The sequence below is a fragment of the Erpetoichthys calabaricus genome, chromosome 6, assembly GCF_900747795.2.
Source record: "Erpetoichthys calabaricus chromosome 6, fErpCal1.3, whole genome shotgun sequence".
Classification (NCBI taxonomy): Eukaryota; Metazoa; Chordata; class Cladistia; order Polypteriformes; family Polypteridae; genus Erpetoichthys; species Erpetoichthys calabaricus.
In genome coordinates, this window is record NC_041399.2 from 53922413 (window position 1) to 53942813 (window position 20401).

The window sequence follows — 20401 nt, forward strand, 5'->3', positions numbered from 1 at the left end:
ACGACTTATAATCAAGAGTCCCCAGTTCGATCCTGCCTGTCTCCTGTATTTACTGTTTTCAGTAGTGAGCTGCTCTTATTTTTAATATTATACAGTACACACATTCATTTGGTTTGCGTCTGTAACAGACGGTGTGCATTTGTAGGACTTGTGAAAGTTACCTTTTTTTTTCCACTTTTATTCTCTCAGTCACGATCACGATACATAGTAAGGGGAGCTGACGCTGTTAGTTTTTATTTGAAACTGGGAGTAACTGTAGATGTGAGTGGTGTTTTGAGGCAATGGAACTGGACATTCTCTGATCTGGAGGGATAAAAGATGACACACAAACGCTGGTGAATCTGCCTTCTTTGTATCTCACCGTCACTTGATTTTTTTTATTCAGTTTTATTGAGTGTTCCAGCTGCACTGAATAAGCTCACGCCTTCTGGTGCACGATGTTGACGCAGCACGGAGAAAAAAAAGACAGACAAATATATCAAACAAGGCATGAGCTGGGAGAACACTGTGAACTTTCTGCGACGGTGGGGGGATGGAATAGCTGGCTGCTTGCTGCTCGTCTTAATTGGCACATTTACAGGACAAAAGACGCTGATGGAGAGGTGCGAACGGAGTTAAGGTGGGCTGGATTTACGAGTTTTCTCATAGGCTCTGGTAATTCTTGTGTTAACGGCACGTAGCACACACAGATCCTGTGCTTTCAGCACATATAAAGCATATAAGGATAATACGTTCTCGATGAAACGTCAACGACTAAAAGCAAAGAAGAAAGAGCAGGAGAAAAGAGACCAAAAAGCGTTGGAGAAAAAAAAAGGCAGATAATAGATTATGAAAGCAGTGGAATTCAAAAGGCTCAAACAAACGATGGCGCGATACACATGCAGAGAAAAGTACAGAATATGAAAGCAGTAAAATTCAAAAGTATTGTAGCGTCCCAGCCAAGTTGAAGCCTTTTTTGTTTTAAGTGACTGTTAGGTCCGATTGAGGGAGGGCGGAGTACAGCACGTAAGACTGATAGAGGGGTATTGATTGATGCGGTAAGAGGGTGAGAGACCCGGGGGAGGAGGGGTTGGAGAGGGTGCTGGAAAGTTGTGTTTGGGGTTACGAAGTCGGCGATTGTTCAAGTGGAACTTTTGCGACACTTTATTATGTCAGAACCAGGTGTAATTGAAAAAATAGCAGGACAAATCGAGGTCAGAAATAAAAGGCAAAGAGTGGAAAATAAACTCTTTTCGCTTTTGCAAATTCATAAACACGTTCACAAACGTTGGCGCTATACACATGCAGAGCAGGTTAGAGATTATGAAGGCCGTGGAATTCGAAAGGCTCAAAAAAAAAAAAAAAAAAATATGCGCGATACAAATGTGGAGAAAGTTAAAGAACATGAAAGTAGGAAAATTAGAAAGTATAAAAAAAGAAAGTAAAGATCGCAGTAGCGCAAACAAATGGAAATTATTATTCGAAAAAGGGAAAATAATCACCACGGACCAGGTGTCACTGAAATAAAAGCAGGACAAAGCGAGGTCAGAAATAAAAGACAGAGTAGAAAACAAAGTAAAACATCATAAAGAGGTTAAAAAAGGGGGACAAACATATGCAGAGCAGGTAAAACTGGAATTCAAAACACTCAAAAAAAAAACAAAAAAAAACAAAAAAAAAAAAACGTAGGCACGAAACACATGCACAGCAAGATACAGAATATGAAAGCAAAAAATAACAACAGTGTCAAAAAAAGAAAGTAAACATCGCATTAGCGCAAAAAAAGATAAATCATTACTTAGAGAAATAACTAAAAGGCGAATAGAGATCGAATATATGGACACAGGTGATATGTCAGAAGTATGTAAATATTGTAAGGCTTTAAAGTTTAAGTCAGAGAATTTCAAAAAAGAGGTTTACCTCACATGCATTTATTGGTTACTTTGCAAAAAAAAAATTATTAACTGCTGATGATGTAAATCGCTTTGACTGTGCTGAAATTCCAAACAGAGAAACCTGTCCTGAATTATGGTACAAAGTCATTAAACACATGTCTCACTGACCTCATTTAAAAGATTCAGCATATTGGGACTCAAAAGATTCCAAATATTTTTACATAAGTTCTGAAATAAAAGTGAAACTAATGAAATAGCAACAATTCAACATAAAAAAAATCTTAAAAATGTGTATCTGGAAAACCAAACATGGGGTTGGCGAGCAAAGCGATAATTGTTATTATTGTTAAAAATAAACAAACACATAAAAGGCAAAAGTTAACTGTATTTTTATTAGCTGACCATAATGAGAATATTCTGTGAACTGCAGCCAAATATAACACTGATCCCTGTGCCTCTGTGCAAAACAGCATCACATGGCTAATTTGCATGCATAATTAGCCATGTGCTGCGAATTACAATACAAAATAAGCCTTAAAGAAGACCTCCCCCTCCTTATGAAAGAAAACATATGCAACCGTGTAAAAAAATTAAAATGAAAGATTACTGTTTACAAGGCATTTCTATTTTCTTCATGGAAGATAAAAGTGCAAAGCATCTGCACAGAGATTGGAAACAAAACAGTCATTCCAGCTGCACCATAAGCCAGTCTCATGCTGCAACTTCATTGTATAGCTAATGCGCACCCAAGATTGAAACTCTGTAAACATAATGAAATACTTTATTTTTTATTGCTAGTTTGTGATTATCATTCTGTCTTGTTTGATTTTTCTTGAGGCATGTTGGCACAGCAGGGAGCACTGCATCCTCAGAGCTCAGGTGACATTTTTGGTCACAATAATTACTTCAGCATACTGTGGTATAAGATGCTTCCCTAGTTCTCAGGGACAATTAAAAAACCAATGCACCATTATAAGCCATTCAAAACAAGTTCAGTTCCTCATTACCAATTTACTTCAATGCATTTAGTAGAGTTTGGTGAAGTTCCCAAAAATTTCTGTGATTTTGCCAAACTCAAGGTGAAGCAAACTCTGTAGAGTTCACTTATCGCTAGCCATAATTTTAAGACAAGGACTTGTTTGATTCTGCACCCTTTGCCCTAACTGACTAAAAACAATGTTAAGCTCTTCACACGGGAAGTCCAGATTGCAACGCAAGTTAATAACAGATATTATCACAGAGTTCAATATCATACTATATATAAACAGCTGTAGCCTACTTAAAAGAGTGGTTTCACATGTGTGTCCTTTTTACAAGCTCTTCATCACTTAAGATTATTTAAATCTTAACATTTTTAAAAGGTGGTTAAAAATTTAAAGGCCGCTTAAACTTCCACATAAGTAAACACTAGTAACATAGGTTAAACCCTGAAACTGGCAAGGAGATTTAGATGGATTGATCTGTATTATAAATGTGCTTACCTATGGTTAAAATGCAATTTTATTATTATTGAAAAGTAAACAGTTTTCAAACTTACTGACAATGTGTCCCGTGGTCTGAAACGCCAACTCCACTATACTTTCATCTTGGTCTGAAGCAGCAAGATGAAACACAGAAAAAATATTCTTCCAGCCAGAACGAATATTTCCAGCCTGTGAATTAACCATCTGGGCTATACACCGTACTACCATGTCCCGAATAGTAGGTGACCTGGTGAATAAATGCAAGTAATACACAATAGGATCATCTCAAGAAAAACGGGCGACAGTTTTAAATTTTTCTATCAGCTCTGCACAGAAAGCATAGTGAAAATATTACTCTAAGTAAACAATATGCACCAAATAAAACAATTTTATATAATTATACTACTGCAAAAATATACTCAAAGATAAATTATATTGAGCTCTGTTTGCTAACATGACCTCAGAAGAACCTAAGAAGAAAATAAAAACAATGTTCCTGGATCACCTTTTACCTGATCGCCTGACCTGATTTAATGAACATGTGCAAATATCAAGACCAAGACGTTCATGTTTAAATAAAAAAAAAAATTGAAATAAATTTTATTCAATACAGATTTGATGACTTAATGACCAATAAATCCAAAGACATTAAGCAAACACATTTCTAGTATCTGCAGACTTTTAACTAGCTGTGAATATAGGTTTATAAATCTATTATAAATATAAATGGCACAGTTCATTTCTACTACAGCACAAACTGCACGCACCTTGCCAGTTTATTTTCTTTTCTCTTACTTGACTGCTACTTTTTTTTAACTTTTGCCTTGTACTCAATTAGTTAAACTGTAAAATGGGGCTGCTTTTACAAATAAATAATAATACAGTAATCCCTCCTCCATCGCGGGGGTTGCGTTCCAGAGCCAACCGCGAAATAAGAAAATCCGCGAAGTAGAAACCATATGTTTATATGGTTATTTTTATATTGTCATGCTTGGGTCACAGATTTGCGCAGAAACACAGGAGGTTGTAGAGAGACAGGAACGTTATTCAAACACTGCAAACAAACATTTGTCTCTTTTTCAAAAGTTTAAACTGTGCTCCATGACAAGACAGAGATGACAGTTCCGTCTCATAATTAAAAGAATGCAAACATATTTTCCTCTTCAAAGGAGTGCGCGTCAGGAGCAGAGTCTGTCAGAAAGACAGAGGAAAGCAAACAAATCAATAGGGCTGTTTGCTTTTAAGTATGCAAAGCACCGCGGCACAAAGCTGTTGAAGGCGGCAGCTCACACCCCCTCCGTCAGGAGCAGACAAAGAGAGAGAGAGAGAGAGAGAGAGAGAGATAGAGTTTGTTTTTCAATCAAAAATCAATACGTGCCCTTCGAGCTTTTAAGTATGCGAAGCACCGTGCAGCATGTCCTTTCAGGAAGCAGCTGCACAAAAGATAGCAACGTGAAGATAATCTTTCAGCATTTTTAGACGAGCGTCCGTATCGTCTAGGTGTGCGAATAGCCCCCCTGCTCAATCCCCCTACGTCAGGATCAGAGAAAGTCAGCGCAAGAGAGACAGAAAAGTAAGTTGGGTAGCTTCTCAGCCATCTGCCAATAGCGTCCCTTGTATGAAATCAACTGGGCAAAAAAACTGAGGAAGCATGTACCAGAAATTAAAAGACCCATTGTCCGCAGAAATCCGCGAACCAGCAAAAAATCCGCGATATATATTTAAATATGCTTACATATAAAATCCGTGATAGAGTGAAGCCGCGAAAGGCGAAGCGCGATATAGCGAGGGATTACTGTATATCATTTAAACAACTAGAAAATGGTTACCCAAAAATTCTGTCAAACAATTTTTAGTTGCTAATGATAATTTTTTCATTATATATTTTTTTAAATATGTAAGTCTGAATTCAGTACTGGTAGGCACTTCTTCATTTCAATAACCTTGCCATTACTTTACACCTTTTACCAAAGATTGCTTCATTCAGAACTCTTAACTGGTACAAACACATTTCTATTAATGAACATGAATGAGAACGATTGATTCCTCCACAAGAGAGGCCACAGCATTCTACTGCTCCATACACTGCCATAGAATGATGCAGAGAAAGAGTTGCAGAAAACATCTTTGGCAATGCTCATATGTGCACCCCACACAACAGCCATGCCACAATAAACACATATCCCTTTCACACTTCAAAGTCAACATTACTTCTTTTCATATGAATATAAACAGTGGCCTTAAAATATTTTAGTATTCTGTGGTTTTTGTAATGCAAAACCTCAAGCTTTATTGCAACAAACAACATAAACACAAAAACTGCTACACACACATTGTTTATATAGATTACTGTAACAAATACCATTATTTATACTGCATTACCTTCCAAATATAACTTTAAACTAAATGTACAAACATACCAGAGTAGATGCATAGCTTACAAAATGAATTATCTAATTACCTGTTCTTTTTCATGATATGCTCAAAAGGCCGTAAAAAGTCCTTTTGGAATCTGAAATTAGCCAGTTCTCCTTTTTCCAAAAATTTCATAGATAGCTGTCTCAAAGAATCTACAGCAAAAATAGCCACATCTTCATTGGGATTACAGCCAACCTTGCAGAAAGAAAGAAACGAAAACACTTCAAAGGTGACTCAAATCATCTAAGGCTTTATACAAGAAAATGAACATTCAATCTTAGTATTTGTTTTACCACTGAGTAAACTAATTATAATGTCAAACATGCATCATGTTCAGGCTCTGCAAAAGATGTAAATGATTTCTTTTTGAAATCACTAGTGTTATTTTCTCAATGTAACTTATTAAAAAAATAAAGAATATGCCATATATACAAGGTAAGGAACCCCACCAGTTGAAACATATATACTGTCTTCCTAAACAGCTCAAAAGTCATTGGATTTTAAGTTAAACCTGATGAGGACAACTCCAGACCTGAATAAATACTTTGACTCTTCTAACCTCTGAAAGTGTTGTGTTTTGGCTCATCTAAGTAACTTACTGATGACTTGAAACTAAAAATAACAGAGTTCAATATTATTTTCATACAAGCAAACAGATAAGCTTGATTCATGTTTTGTTTTCTAGCATCTGCTAAACCCAGATTCATCCAGCAGACTGACAGATAGTGAGGTATGATTTAACTCTAGAGAACCAAAAGTCCAATAAAAGCCTGCTTTACAAAACGATGCATTCTACTGCCAATATTTGTTAATGAGATTGCATGGCAATGTGCTTGATTTTACGAAACTGTTAAGAATAGGTATGGCTGAAACACGTGAACTGAATTATTTGTAGGGGTGTCAATAGACGTTTGTCCATATAGCATATACAATAAGCAGATATATATTCTAATATGTATTTGAACTATTAGTTCATGTGTGTATCTGTTTTTTCCTTTTAACAGCTAAACCATTCCTAGTTTTTCTGGTTTAAGATGACTTGAGAATACAAAGATTATGCAATTTCTAGCCCCAAGTATAATAACAAGATTTTATAAAAATAAAAAAGCTATGGAAAAATATTTACTTATTCATTTGTCTCTTAGATCCCTACAGAGAAGCCAAGCAAAATGACACCTTTTATTGGATAACTAAAAAGATTACAATATGCAAGCTTTCGAGGCAACTCAGATGATTACATCTTGCCTGCAGAAGGGGCCTGAGTTGCCTCGAAAGCTTGCATATTGTAATCTTTTTAGTTAGCCAATAAAAGGTGTCATTTTGCTTGGCTTTTCTCTACATTCATAAAGGCTAACACGGTACAACACCCTAGTACAGGGGTCGGCAACCCACGGCTCTGGAGCCACATGCGGCTCTTCAGCCTCCTTGCAGTGGCTCCCTTTGGCCTTGACAAAAAAATAAAAACCATGAAAATGAATAATGGCAATTTCTTAATTTAACTTGTATTTATATATATATATATATATATATATATATATATATATATATATATATATATATATATGTTTATTTACTACTACTACTACTGTTATACATTTTAACATCTAATTTAGAGAGTTTAATTCTGCGTGGACAGAAGCATTTGCCTTCACCGCCAACGACGCTGGCTTACCGGTGTGCTTAATATGTGGCGATAAATTATCGAACAACAAAAAATGTAACGTTGAAAGACATTTTCAAAACAAGCTCTCAGCATTCACTGAAAAATACCCAAGTGAAGATAAGCGAAAGAGAGCAATTTCAGAACTGCAACGGAAAGCTGAACAGAGCAAACATACTTTCAAAAAGTGGATCACTTCTACACAGTCAACTACAGCTGCTAGTTTTGTGGCAGCTCAAGAGATCGTAAGGAGGGGTAAGCCATTCACAGACGGAGAATACATGAAAGAATCGTTCATAAAAATATCAGAGCATCTATTCTCCGACTTTAAAAACAAACGGGAAATTGTTCAGAAAATGCAAGCTGCATTTAGAGAAAGATTCAGTGAGTTCAGAAAGGAAAAAACAGACTCTCTCCTTCCCAGTCACACCCCTGGACATCGACCCATCCCTGCTGAACACATCCGCATTCACAGGAGTAAGCCTGATCTAGAAATTGAACTAGACGACATAGCAGATAAAGATTAATGGGTGTCCAAGTTCAAATGCCTGACAGCGGATCTTGAAGAAGTCACCTGTCAGAAGGCTACTCTCGCTAAAGAGCACAAATGGAGTGATATTGAAAACCTCCCCAAACCCGACAAATTTGTTTTCGACACATGGAGTGCCATTCCCGAAACGTATATGAACATGAAAAAATATGCATTTGGAGTCCTGTCCATCTTTGGCTCAACATACTTAAGTGAGCAAGTTTTCTCAAGCATGAACTTCATAAAGTCCACATATCGCTCCCGCCTCACACATGAGAGCCTGCAGTCCTGTGTGAAGGTCAAAGTCACATTGTACAGCCCCGACATAGAGATGATCAGCAGCTAACTTCAGAAACAGAAGTCACTTTAAACAGGTGACAACAATAGCATTTAATAGGCTATTATTTTTCAGAAAAACAAAACACATTCATTTCGGACCCGGAGCTGATGTAGGTTTTTTTGTATGTTCAGGTGTTTCAGTTGATTCAGCACACTGAAATGGAATTTGATGTTTACTTTTTTAAAGCTGCTAAGCTACAGCTAAATGTTTTATTTATATTAAAGTGGGCTAGTTTTTATTTTAATTTTACACAGGTATAGGAAGGACCCAAATAGGCCTGCATAGTTCAGTTTAATTTATTTCAAAGTAGCCCTACACATGCACACTGCACTTCTGTTTGTTGTATTCCGTGGTTGTAACATGTAAAATCTAAAAAAAGATTAAAACTTTTAAAAGTTTATAAGCTGTGTTATGTTTTGCGGCTCCAGACTATTTTTCTTTGGAGGAAGGGGGGGGGGGGGCAAAATGGCTCTTTTGATAGTGAAGGTTGCAGACCCCTGCCCTAGTACTACAGATCCCTACAGCAAAGCTAAACAACACATGGATGTTGTGACTGAAAACTAAACATAACTGGCAATAAATTTAGTTTGCTAAAACTATTAAGTGTGACTTCCACTAGCAGAAACTAATGGCAAAGATATCATACAACCAGATAACATTTTGAAAAAATACTCATTAAATAAATTAACCAGAAATTACTGCATTAAAATGTTCCAAAACATTCAGAAAATAAATGGAAGAAGTATTAATTTTATCTTCTATATTTGTAACAAAGGTAGCAATATGATTTTCCAAAAGAAAATTAACTATAAAATATATCCATCCATCCATTTTCCAACCCGCTGAATCCGAACACAGGGTCACGGGGGTCTGCTGGAGCCAATCCCAGCCAACACAGGGCATAAGGCAGGGAACCAATCCTGGGCAGGGTGCCAACCCAATAAAATATATCACAATATTTTATTTTTTTCTAACCATAGAATATACAGTTATACAATTTTTTGATTTCATTTAATAACTTACTGCATTAATACCAATTTACTTTATTTTTATTTAAAATAAAATGAAAATTTGTCATGTTAGACATTGGCTGCTGTTAAGAGCAATGGTAATATTAATAACATGACATTTGAACTGACTTTTCACTTCATTTACTACTGCACTATTTCTCAAAATGTAAGAAAAACAATGAAAACAATACCTTATTAAAGTGGTCACCAATAACTTCCCAAATTCTTGACCACTGAAGTCTTATTCTGCCCATGTTATAATACGATATTTCAACAATTTTTTGTAAACTGAACATCCGTGGGTGTGTTGGTGAAGCTAGTTCATCCATTGACACAGCACAAAGCCACCTTACAAAGTCAACTAGACAATTAAAAGAAACATGTTAATTCACAATAAATACTGATTTTATTATGTTAATATGCATTTTAAGTACTCACCAATTGCATTGCCATCCAGTCTAGTTGATCCTGTAAATATCCTGAGAAAAAAAGTAAAAAAACAAAACCACCATAATAAATACTTTGCCTTTTATCTGTCCTTGCACTCATAATATAATGAAAACACAAAAGTGTTTAATGACAATAATGTAAAACAAATAAAGGATAATACTAAAAGCATAATGTCACAGTACCTGTCAACAGCCACAACTACACTTTGCGAGCTTGTCTCTCCAATGGACTCTTGAATACTTGCTATCTGTTTGCGATCCACATTTCCCCCAACTTGTTTAACAGCAAAAAAAAAAAAAAAAAAGTAACAGAAATAAAATAAACATAACATTCTGAAAATAAGAAGGGCAGTCAAATCATCTTATGAAGACTTACCCAATCCCAGACCAACAAACTCATCAGAATTCTGATCCTTGGTGCCAGTGATTGTTCCTTCTTTTCCTCGTACAGTCCCTGAGATGTAACGGGGTTTTACTCCCGTGCCAATCAGTTGGGCCAGTTCCAACTGACTAATGCACTTTAGAATCTAGAAGATTAATAGGTTTACTCTTCATATTCGACAGTCAAATAAAATAACATAAAAAAATTCAATAAGAAATAAAGAAGAGGAGTGTTGCACAAATTAACAAATTTTAAGCCACAGGCCCCAACCATATAAGACCATCCTTTGGTATTCCCCTATCTTGAAAATATCTACAGTGGTGTGAAAAACTATTTGCCCCCTTCCTGATTTCTTATTCTTTTGCATGTTTGTCACACAAAATGTTTCTGATCATCAAACACATTTAACCATTAGTCAAATATAACACAAGTAAACACAAAATGCAGTTTGTAAATGGTGGTTTTTATTATTTAGGGAGAAAAAAAATCCAAACCTACATGGCCCTGTGTGAAAAAGTAATTGCCCCCTTGTTAAAAAATAACCTAACTGTGGTGTATCACACCTGAGTTCAATTTCCGTAGCCACCCCCAGGCCTGATTACTGCCACACCTGTTTCAATCAAGAAATCACTTAAATAGGAGCTGCCTGACACAGAGAAGTAGACCAAAAGCACCTCAAAATCTAGATATCATGCCAAGATCCAAAGAAATTCAGGAACAAATGAGAACAGAAGTAATTGAGATCTATCAGTCTGGTAAAGGTTATAAAGCCATTTCTAAAGCTTTGGGACTCCAGCGAACCACAGTGAGAGCCATTATCCACAAATGGCAAAAACATGGAACAGTGGTGAACCTTCCCAGGAGTGGCCGGCCGACCAAAATTACCCCAAGAGCGCAGAGACGACTCATCCGAGAGGTCACAAAAGACCCCAGGACAACGTCTAAAGAACTGCAGGTCTCACTTGCCTCAATTAAGGTCAGTGTTCACGACTCCACCATAAGAAAGAGACTGGGCAAAAACGGCCTGCATGGCAGATGTCCAAGATGCAAACCACTGTTAAGCAAAAAGAACATTAGGGCTCATCTCAATTTTGCTAAGAAACATCTCAATGATTGCCAAGACTTTTGGGAAAATACCTTGTGGACTGATGAGTCAAAAGTTGAACTTTTTGGAAGGCAAATGTCCCGTTACATCTGACGTAAAAGGAACACAGCATTTCAGAAAAAGAACATCATACCAACAGTAAAATATGGTGGTGGTAGTGTGATGGTCTGGGGTTGTTTTGCTGCTTCAGGACCTGGAAGGCTTGCTGTGATAGATGGAACCATGAATTCTACTGTCTACCAAAAAATCCTGAAGGAGAATGTCCGGCCATCTGTTCATCAACTCAAGCTTAAGCGAACTTGGGTGCTGCAACAGGACAATGACCCAAAAACACACCAGCAAATCCACCTCTGAATGGCTGAAGAAAAACAAAATGAAGACTTTGGAGTGGCCTAGTCAAAGTCCTGACCTGAATCCAATTGAGATGCTATGGCATGACCTTAAAAAGGCGGTTCATGCTACAAAACCCTCAAATAAAGCTGAATTACAACAATTTTGCAAAGATGAGTGGGCCAAAATTCCTCCAGAGCGCTGTAAAAGACTCATTGCAAGTTATCGCAAACGCTTGATTGCAGTTATTGCTGCTAAGGGTGGCCCAACCAGTTATTAGGTTCAGGGGGCAATTACTTTTTCACACAGGGCCATGTAGGTTTGGATTTTTTTTTCTCCCTAAATAATAAAAACCACCATTTACAAACTGCATTTTGTGTTTACTTGTGTTATATTTGACTAAGGGTTAAATGTGTTTGATGATCAGAAACATTTTGTGTGACAAACATGCAAAAGAATAAGAAATCAGGAAGGGGGCAAATAGTTTTTCACACCACTGTATTCTCAAACACACCTCTTCACCTTTAAAACATTCAAATCATCTGCATAACCAGTTAAATAAGTGCACTGTTCCCAACTGTCACCTCTATCCATAAAATGCCCCAGGTACATTTGTCTGTGTTTGGGGATTGGTACGTTATTTGCTTTCTGAATGCATCTGACTTTCTGTCTTCTGTTTTTTTCTAGTTACATTTCCTTTAACTACAATTACTGGACCTTTCAACTATTTCCCCTCACTCATATTCAGCAGAGGTTATGTTATTCTCTGCCTCAAAATCAGTACAATTCTCTCGTTGGAACACCACAGATTTTCTTTCCTTTGTTTTCTAGAAAGGTTTTTTTTTGGCAGTCTGGGTAGGCTTATTCTTCCTTGTTGCTTTGTTTTAATTACAAACTTGATAACCCCCATTGCCACTACACCCCAAATAAAAAGACTACTTCATAATACAGATAGAAATGTATGTCAAGTGTAGGTCAATAGAAAACATAGCTTACCTCATGCCAAGAATTCCCTAAATAATTGCCATCTGTGTGTGCTACAGTGATAAGTGTTTTGATGGTGTCAATGTTCTTCTGCTTCATTTCGGTGATACCAGAACTTGCAGTCAATAAGGTAAATCTTGCAAGTGCCTGCACATAGGCATCTCTTTCAAGCTAGTCAAAAAACAAAAAAGATTGGTATCTCACAATTTATGATACCATACAAGGTAATATATTAGAACAAACATCTCCAAAGTTAAGGGTATATGTCAATTTCTCTCATGTGCGCAACAAACACTAAAGCTATTCTTAATGGTTTAGGATGCATATTCTAACAAGTTTCTAATGAAAAAATTGGTTACGTTTCCTTTGGTTTTCTAATTGGAACACAGGAAGGTTAAGTGACTTTCTCATGGTCACACAGTGTCAGTATTTGAATTTGAATTTGAATTCACAACCTCAGGGTTTGAAGTTCAAAGCCTTAACCGCTACACCACACCGAACAACAATAAATAAAAAGGATTTTAATTACATTAGTTGTAGTCTTACTATTTGTGATAGAATTAGGGAGTTTGCTTATTTATTTCCTTATAAAAATGGTCCAAGGTCCTTGTTAGCATCATTTTTCATATTGTATGGTTCAGTGAAATGTGCTTCATCTTGAAGCAAGTTAAGAATGGCTGATAAAAATGTGTTCACAGGTGGTACTATGAGTGTAACACTGGAGTGGTTTTTCAATACCTCCTGATATAAACAAAAATAATGAAAAGGAACATTGGGCAACATCAGGATTTATGTATTATGTATGTAATTTATTATATATAAAGCTTCACATAAACTAAGAAAAGAGTTCACACAAGATAAACCAACTGGGTTAGGAATGGTTTTAGTCTCTCATACTGATACCGATCCATGTAAATACAGTACATCCTTAGTAGAGTGATGACATTTCTCAGTAAGATAGAACCGAGAGGTGAGATTAGTTTATATAAAAGGAATAAAATTTTAATGTAGAAATGGGAGCATATATGTTCAAGAAGCAGAATGACTAAACAGAAAAGCTCATAAGTACTTACTAGATAGCTGCAAACACAGCTAAATAAAAAATGTTCTTTGGGACAGAAAAAGGTGCATGTTAAACTTTATTCATTTAAAGTAAAATTCAAGCAAAATTAAGTGAAATAGTACCTGAATAGTGAAGATGCAAGCTATCCTAATTGCACATCTTATGCCTTCAAGGCACAGTGAGGCAACTTCAGTATCGTCACAGTCTTGCAAGCCAACACTGAAGGCTGCTAAAAATGGAGTCCAAGCCAGCTGCAAAGAAAGGAGATGTAATTTTTGTAATTTGCTGGTTAGTCTATTATTAACCTTCTTAAAAGACCTCAGAAAAATTGTCTTCAGCATTAAGCAGGCTTTCCCTACAGATTGAAATAATTTTAGATTAGTGGTCTTCACCTCCTACATTATGACGACATTTATCATAGCATAATTAAAAGGACCACTTTAAAAGAATTTAAATCTTATAAGTACTGCATTAGGCTACTATATGTATAGGTAATGCAGTAAACTTCTATATTTTAGAGAGAATAGTCTGATTTGAGGGCTATGCGATAAGCACGCTTTCTGACTTTAAGTACAAATAAACTATCTACTTGCCTAGAGTAGGGAACTACAGATTCCTCCTACTCTAATGACTTTATTGACTAGGGGGGAAAAACTCTATGGGGCTCAGATGTTCAACTTTAGATATACAACTTTTCTTCTTCTGCACCTTATTTTGTCTTTAAAAATGAATTGTAAATAACTCTTCATGCAACCTACAAAATATTTCTGGTAATTTTTCAATAACTGTCTCATTACTTAATGTTACTATGTCCAGGAAAGAGAACAGAATGGAGGACCTGTGGTTGGCATTAACAAAATTTTAACACTTGGTATTAGCCCAACATACTAATGGGGCAGCAGGTGAATAAATAGACTGTTCACTGCTTTCATGAATATTACAGGGTACTAATCTGAAAACAGTGGAACCCTAGAGTTAAACATATGAGATATACTTATTTAAAACAAGTCAAACAAATAAATTAAATTACATAATATAAAAAGCATAGTAATAACAAAAAAGAGATAAGATATTCAGCCAAGTTTTTATTTCAATATAGTACCTTGAACATGGGTCGAACATGCTCCAGGTGAGTTGCACTAGTGAATGGTGCCTGCACATGGCTCACAGCCTCCATGAGAGCCTTAGCTGTCTTAGCCATTTGCTCCATCTCCAAGTTATACAGCAGCCTGCGCTGTTTCTCACTGGCCACATCTGCAATATAAACAAGAAAATAAAGAACAAATAAAGAAGTATATGTCATGTTTTCATTTTAAATGGCTGAACATGTTAGCAATTTTAAAGAGTAAAATCTGATAAGAATATTATTAATACAAAAATTATTAATTTTGCTAACAAAAATTAAGAGGACAAAACTGCTCAATTGAGTGCAAAATCAGCTAAAGAATTGTTTCCTGAAAGGTAATTCAGTAGCATAGTCCTAAACAATTTATATTCTGTTTCAGACTTCCGAAACATTCCCAAAAACTTGCAACAGAACTAGATTTTATGCATACAGGTATAGAAAAGAACCACAATATTTAACTAGATTAAAAATCATAGGTATATATGTATACTTTTACATAAAATGCTCTTTTTTTTTACCTTTTAAACAGAGAAAGCAAAGATTGTGAAGTGAGGCATTGTAACTTGCCTACATACAAAAAAGTAGAATAATGCCCGACTGAGTAAAAAAATTTTAAAGGTAACAAATTATAATTTACAGCAAAAGAAAGGTCATACACAGTCAGCTGTGTATTTCATAATGACTCATATGTCATCTGAAGAAAAGGAGACAGCCATCAGCATTTCATAGACAAGCAAGTCATGTGCCAGATACTATGGACTAAAGTACTCCGATTTATCTCAACTAGAAGCAATGTTTCAGTAGACTGACAGGACAGAGGACCAGTGAAGATCTGGTCACCCGTGAATAATCACACCACAGTAGGACAAACACATCTGAATGACTCATGAAGGAACAATGCTTGCCTTGAATACAGGACAGTGAGGGGCAGGTTCCATTCTGCTGGCCCTAGAGCAACGTGATCTCTGCTCTCACATCCTATTTGACCTAAATATACAGCAGAGCAACAGCACGTCACACACAACTGATATGGTCAAAACTGTCCTAAGTAATGAATGGTGCCATACAGGTGTTGTCTTGACCTGCCCTCTCTCCTCATCTTGACCCCACAGAGTACCTTAGAAATGCACTGGTTGTACATTTTCCTATTTTTCTCATTTGTTTGCTATTTCACTTATTACTACTGCTGAAAACATCTGTTTACATGCAGTTTTGCAATTCTGAAATGCAAAACACATTAAAATGAGATTTTAGAGGGTTTAAAAAATTTTGTTTGGGGTTCAAAAGAAAAAAATATTGCTCCTTAAGGGTCATATTGTAGCCGGAACAGGTGTCTCCATCCTGGGCTGCCCTCAAAGACCAGAAGAAATTTTGTCATGCTTTTGCACATACAGAAAATGGCTGCAAATGTGATAATATATGTGCTAAAGGTATGAATTCTGCTTGTGGTTAAAGACTATTTGTTTCATTCATTTATTTTCACATTAATTTAATTTTGAATAAATCAGTTCACTTATAACTTATTCACCAATAAAGCTTGAAACTTCAGTCCAAAGAGTATAGATTTTTCCCCCCATCTGTATACATACACACATACATTCTCAAAACTGATTAATCTAAATCAGAATGGTAGGGAGTCAGAATCTTTCCCAGGAACAAAGGGTGCGAGGCAGAATATAACCCAGTGCAGGGTACCAGGACATTACAGGGCACATGCGCAAAACTGTAACTCACACACACACAGGCCAATTTATAATGGCCAGTTATCCTAATCTGTACATAATTAAGTAAATGTGAAGAAAACAGCAATAAATGTAGGAAAAAACATGCATGTAAAGGGAGAACATGAAACTCCACACAGGTGCAAGTCTTCACCACAAGATACTAAACATAATATGCCACTATGTTGCCTGGATTATAATATTTCAAGTAATATCAAAAACAAAAGTAATACTAACAGAAGGCAAAAAGTAAGGCCTAGGTGGAATCACAATATACAACAATTGCCAAGTTAAAAAATTACATCCATATACCATTTCAGCAAAAGAGATTGTCACAAGCTATTCTCACCTGAAATAAAAGGCAGCATTTTATATTTTTAACTTACTTTGTTTATTGGACTTTAGGGTTAACTCCTTTGTTTCTTTCATAGATATCTTCTTTCCTGCAATTTCATTATATATAGCTGAAAGATATTCTTCTGGTAAATCTTTGCTATCATTTATTCCTCTATTCATCTTAATATACTGTTCTTTTGTCATTTTATTCTTCACCTACAAACAAAGTAAAAACAATATGAAATAAACAATGTTCTAATAGCTTGAAGGTGGGTAATCTTCTAGTGTCTTATATAAGCTTGGATTTAATAGAGGGATTTGGAAAAAATTAATAATTTTAGATGGTTTTAAATTTCATAAGAAAACTTAAATTTCATAAAAGATAAAAATTCAGAGCTTTGCTTCTGTTATTAAAGTCTGTGAATAATGTCAAATATTCAAGAAAATAACTATGAAAAGTATTAATTCAATAATGTTCATGATTTTCAAAAGTATACAAAATTTTAGATTTAATTAATGTAATTATTTCTAAAATGACTTCAGAATAGCATTGAAGGAATCTGTGAACAAACATGAAGGTGAAGAGCAATGCAGTGGTTTTTATAATAATCAACATCAAGGTAGATTTAGTTAATTATGCTGTTTTGTTCTTTGTAGTTCTCATTAATAATAAAACTTATAATTTACATGAAAAACTGAAGGCTTACTCAAATGTAACCTTCCTAACTGCAAAATGACCAACCCAACTTCAATTTATACTATAAAGCTTTTCTTGTTCCATATATAAATAAAATTATGGTAATATTTATAATTGGTAAAAAAACTGTCAATACATAAGACATCAATGTTATAATTGTTCTGAGAATAAACATAATACATATAAACTACATCCAGTCTACTTTTTATAAATATCTATTAACACTTAACACAGTACATAAACATGCAAAAGTTGTAGTAGATAAATGCATTGACAATACAATGTTCCTACCTGTGGGCTATGGAGATCTGTTGTCAACATAATGATTGAGTATGCAAGAACATATGCAGTGTCTGCACTAGCAAACAGTGTTTGCCTAGTTGTACAGAATCAGAAAAGAGAGAGAACATTAAAAAATGTTTAACAGTATAATTAAAAAGTGATCTGCTAATTTTAATTGATAACAAATATTAGAAACATTTTTTTTTTCAACTTGTTAAACATTGTAGCCTAGATTGAAGGATTTGAGCAATGATTGTCAATATAGGTTTATGAGATAAGGCAAAACATACCCTTGATTGCACTCTAGGTATCTAGCAGCAAATTTCTCCATTAATCGATCAATTTTTTGAGCCTCTCCTGGAAGACGAAATCCCTCCAAGAACATGCGAAGAGCAGAGACAAAATCCTTTCCTTGGAAGTCCATCTGATCCACATAAGCATACATCACCTCTTTATTAAACCTGTCATTGTCACCCAGGAACTCACCCACCTGAGTCTGAAAAAGATGCCACAAAGACGATGTTGTTATCATCAAATTGGCGAGCATTCTCTGGCAAAATACAATAATTTACTTACTTTATAAATATCAAAAACTGTTAGGTTCTACATCTTACACTCTTACTTGTAGTATTAAAGCCCTGGTGAAGTGTGAATGGGCTTTTTTGGTTATTCAAGTCTGCATACTCGTGAGAGAGCAATAAAAAGTTTGTTGCTAATATCAATGATGTTTGATCTTTATGGAAGTTGAACATTGGTGGCAGAGAATGGCTGCTAATTATAGAATCCTGCCTGCATTCGACAAGTGTAAGCGATACGAGATTTGGAGAAGTTAAGTTTTAATATGTGTATGTGTAACTGAATTTGAAAAGAAAAAACATGCACTTGTGGTTCAACTGTTGCTTACAGGGAGAGCAAGAGAAACTGCAATGGCAATTTAGCAGATGATCTGAACAAAGATGAGAAGTTATGACCACTATGATGGAAAGGACTGATGCTATGTTTTTGAGGGAGGAAAAGGGTCATATAGGGCATATTCAGATTCTGACAGTTAATAGAGGAGTTACAGTTACTATGGTGTATTATGTAATTGATTTCAAGGAAACATACTCCTGCATGTGTAAATATTACATGGCTCTCTCAGATGCCATGCTAGCTATTAAGCTGCTGGATACTGCTTGTTAAGAAGCGAATGAAAAGTGACTGGCATTAACAGCATGTATGGCATTTATCTTTGCCTCAATTAAGTAGGTGTGGAAAAAATTTCATTTTTGGAGAAAAGGTGTTTCTGGTAACAGCAGGCAATACTGTCACTCAAGAAACTGTTTTTGATTGGTGAAGTACAGTAATCCCTCCTCCATCGCGGGGGTTGCGTTCCAGACCCCCCCGCGAAAGGTGAAAATCCGCGAAGTAGAAACCATATGTTTATATGGTTATTTTTATATTGTCATGCTTGGGTCACAGATTTGCACAGAAACACAGGAGGTTGTAGAGAGACAGGAACGTTATTCAAACACTGCAAACAAACATTTGTCTCTTTTTCAAAAGTTTAAACTGTGCTCCATGACAAGACAGAGATGACAGTTCCATCTCACAATTAAAAGAATGCAAACATATCTTCCTCTTCAAAGGAGTGCGCGTCAGGAGCAGAGACTGTCAGAAAGAGAGAGGAAAGCAAACAAATCAATAGGGCTGTTTGGCTTTTAAGTATGTGAAGCACCGCGGCACAAAGCTGTTGAAGGCGGCAGCTCACACCCCCTCCGTCAGGAGCAGAGAAAGAGAGACAGAGAAAAACAAACAATCAAAAATCAATACGTGCCCTTCGAGCTTTTAAGTATGCGAAGCACCGTGCAGCATGTCGCTTCACGAAGCAGCTGCACAGAAGGTAGCAACGTGAAGATAATCTTTCAGCATTTTTAGACAAGCGTCCGTATAGTGTGCGAACAGCCCCCCTGCTCAATCCCCCTACGTCAGGATCAGAGAAAGTCAGCGCAAGAGAGAGAGAGAGAGAAAAGTAAGTTGGGTAGCTTCTCAGCCATCTGCCAATAGCGCCCCTTGTATGAAATCAACTGGGCAAACCAACTGAGGAAGCATGTACCAGAAATTAAAAGACCCATTGTCCGCAGAAATCCGCGAACCAGCAAAAAATCCGCGATATATATTTAAATATGCTTACATATAAAATCCATGATAGAGTGAAGCCGCGAAAGGTGAAGCGCGATATAGCGAGGGATTACTGTACACAAAGCAAAAGGTTACATTTGAAAAACAGCAAGAAGAGGCCGCCATTGCCAGCTCTTGTCACTACCGTGTGAACATCTTAAATAAAGAAAAAAATACAAGACCACTGTGAAAGTCAGATTCAGTCTCAGAAAACACAAGTATAGGAGAGAAGCAAAAGACATTGCTGAAATTTCACCTGCAATTTTGACACGTTTGAAATACAGCAAATCCAAAAAAAAAAAGGCAGGATCCACTTATGATCCATTCTAGCAGCTTTATTTTCTTTCTCTGAAACCAATTGAGAATTTCCTTGGCTGTATGTTTGGGATCATTGTCTTGCTGAAATGTCCACCATCGTTTCATCTTCAGCATCCTGGTAGATGGCAGCAGATTCTTATCAAGAATGTCCCAG

The 20401-nt window shown here is 36.1% G+C and overlaps 1 protein-coding gene across 2 annotated transcripts in view; it reads right to left on the reverse strand.

The window, feature by feature from the left end:
* The window catches only part of arfgef1 (ADP-ribosylation factor guanine nucleotide-exchange factor 1 (brefeldin A-inhibited)), a 221967-nt gene that overhangs the window by 25815 nt on the left and 175751 nt on the right, over positions 1–20401 (reverse strand). For both annotated transcript variants that reach the window (XM_028803601.2, XM_028803600.2), the window contains 12 exons: positions 18060–18265; positions 17779–17863; positions 16841–17006; positions 14710–14861; positions 13730–13858; positions 12557–12715; positions 10120–10270; positions 9927–10017; positions 9733–9773; positions 9486–9655; positions 5799–5950; positions 3412–3584 (listed from right to left, as the gene is read on the reverse strand). In XM_028803601.2, the coding sequence (XP_028659434.1) occupies positions 3412–3584; positions 5799–5950; positions 9486–9655; positions 9733–9773; positions 9927–10017; positions 10120–10270; positions 12557–12715; positions 13730–13858; positions 14710–14861; positions 16841–17006; positions 17779–17863; positions 18060–18265 (1675 nt within the window). The remainder of the gene's footprint in view (positions 1–3411; positions 3585–5798; positions 5951–9485; positions 9656–9732; positions 9774–9926; positions 10018–10119; positions 10271–12556; positions 12716–13729; positions 13859–14709; positions 14862–16840; positions 17007–17778; positions 17864–18059; positions 18266–20401) is intronic.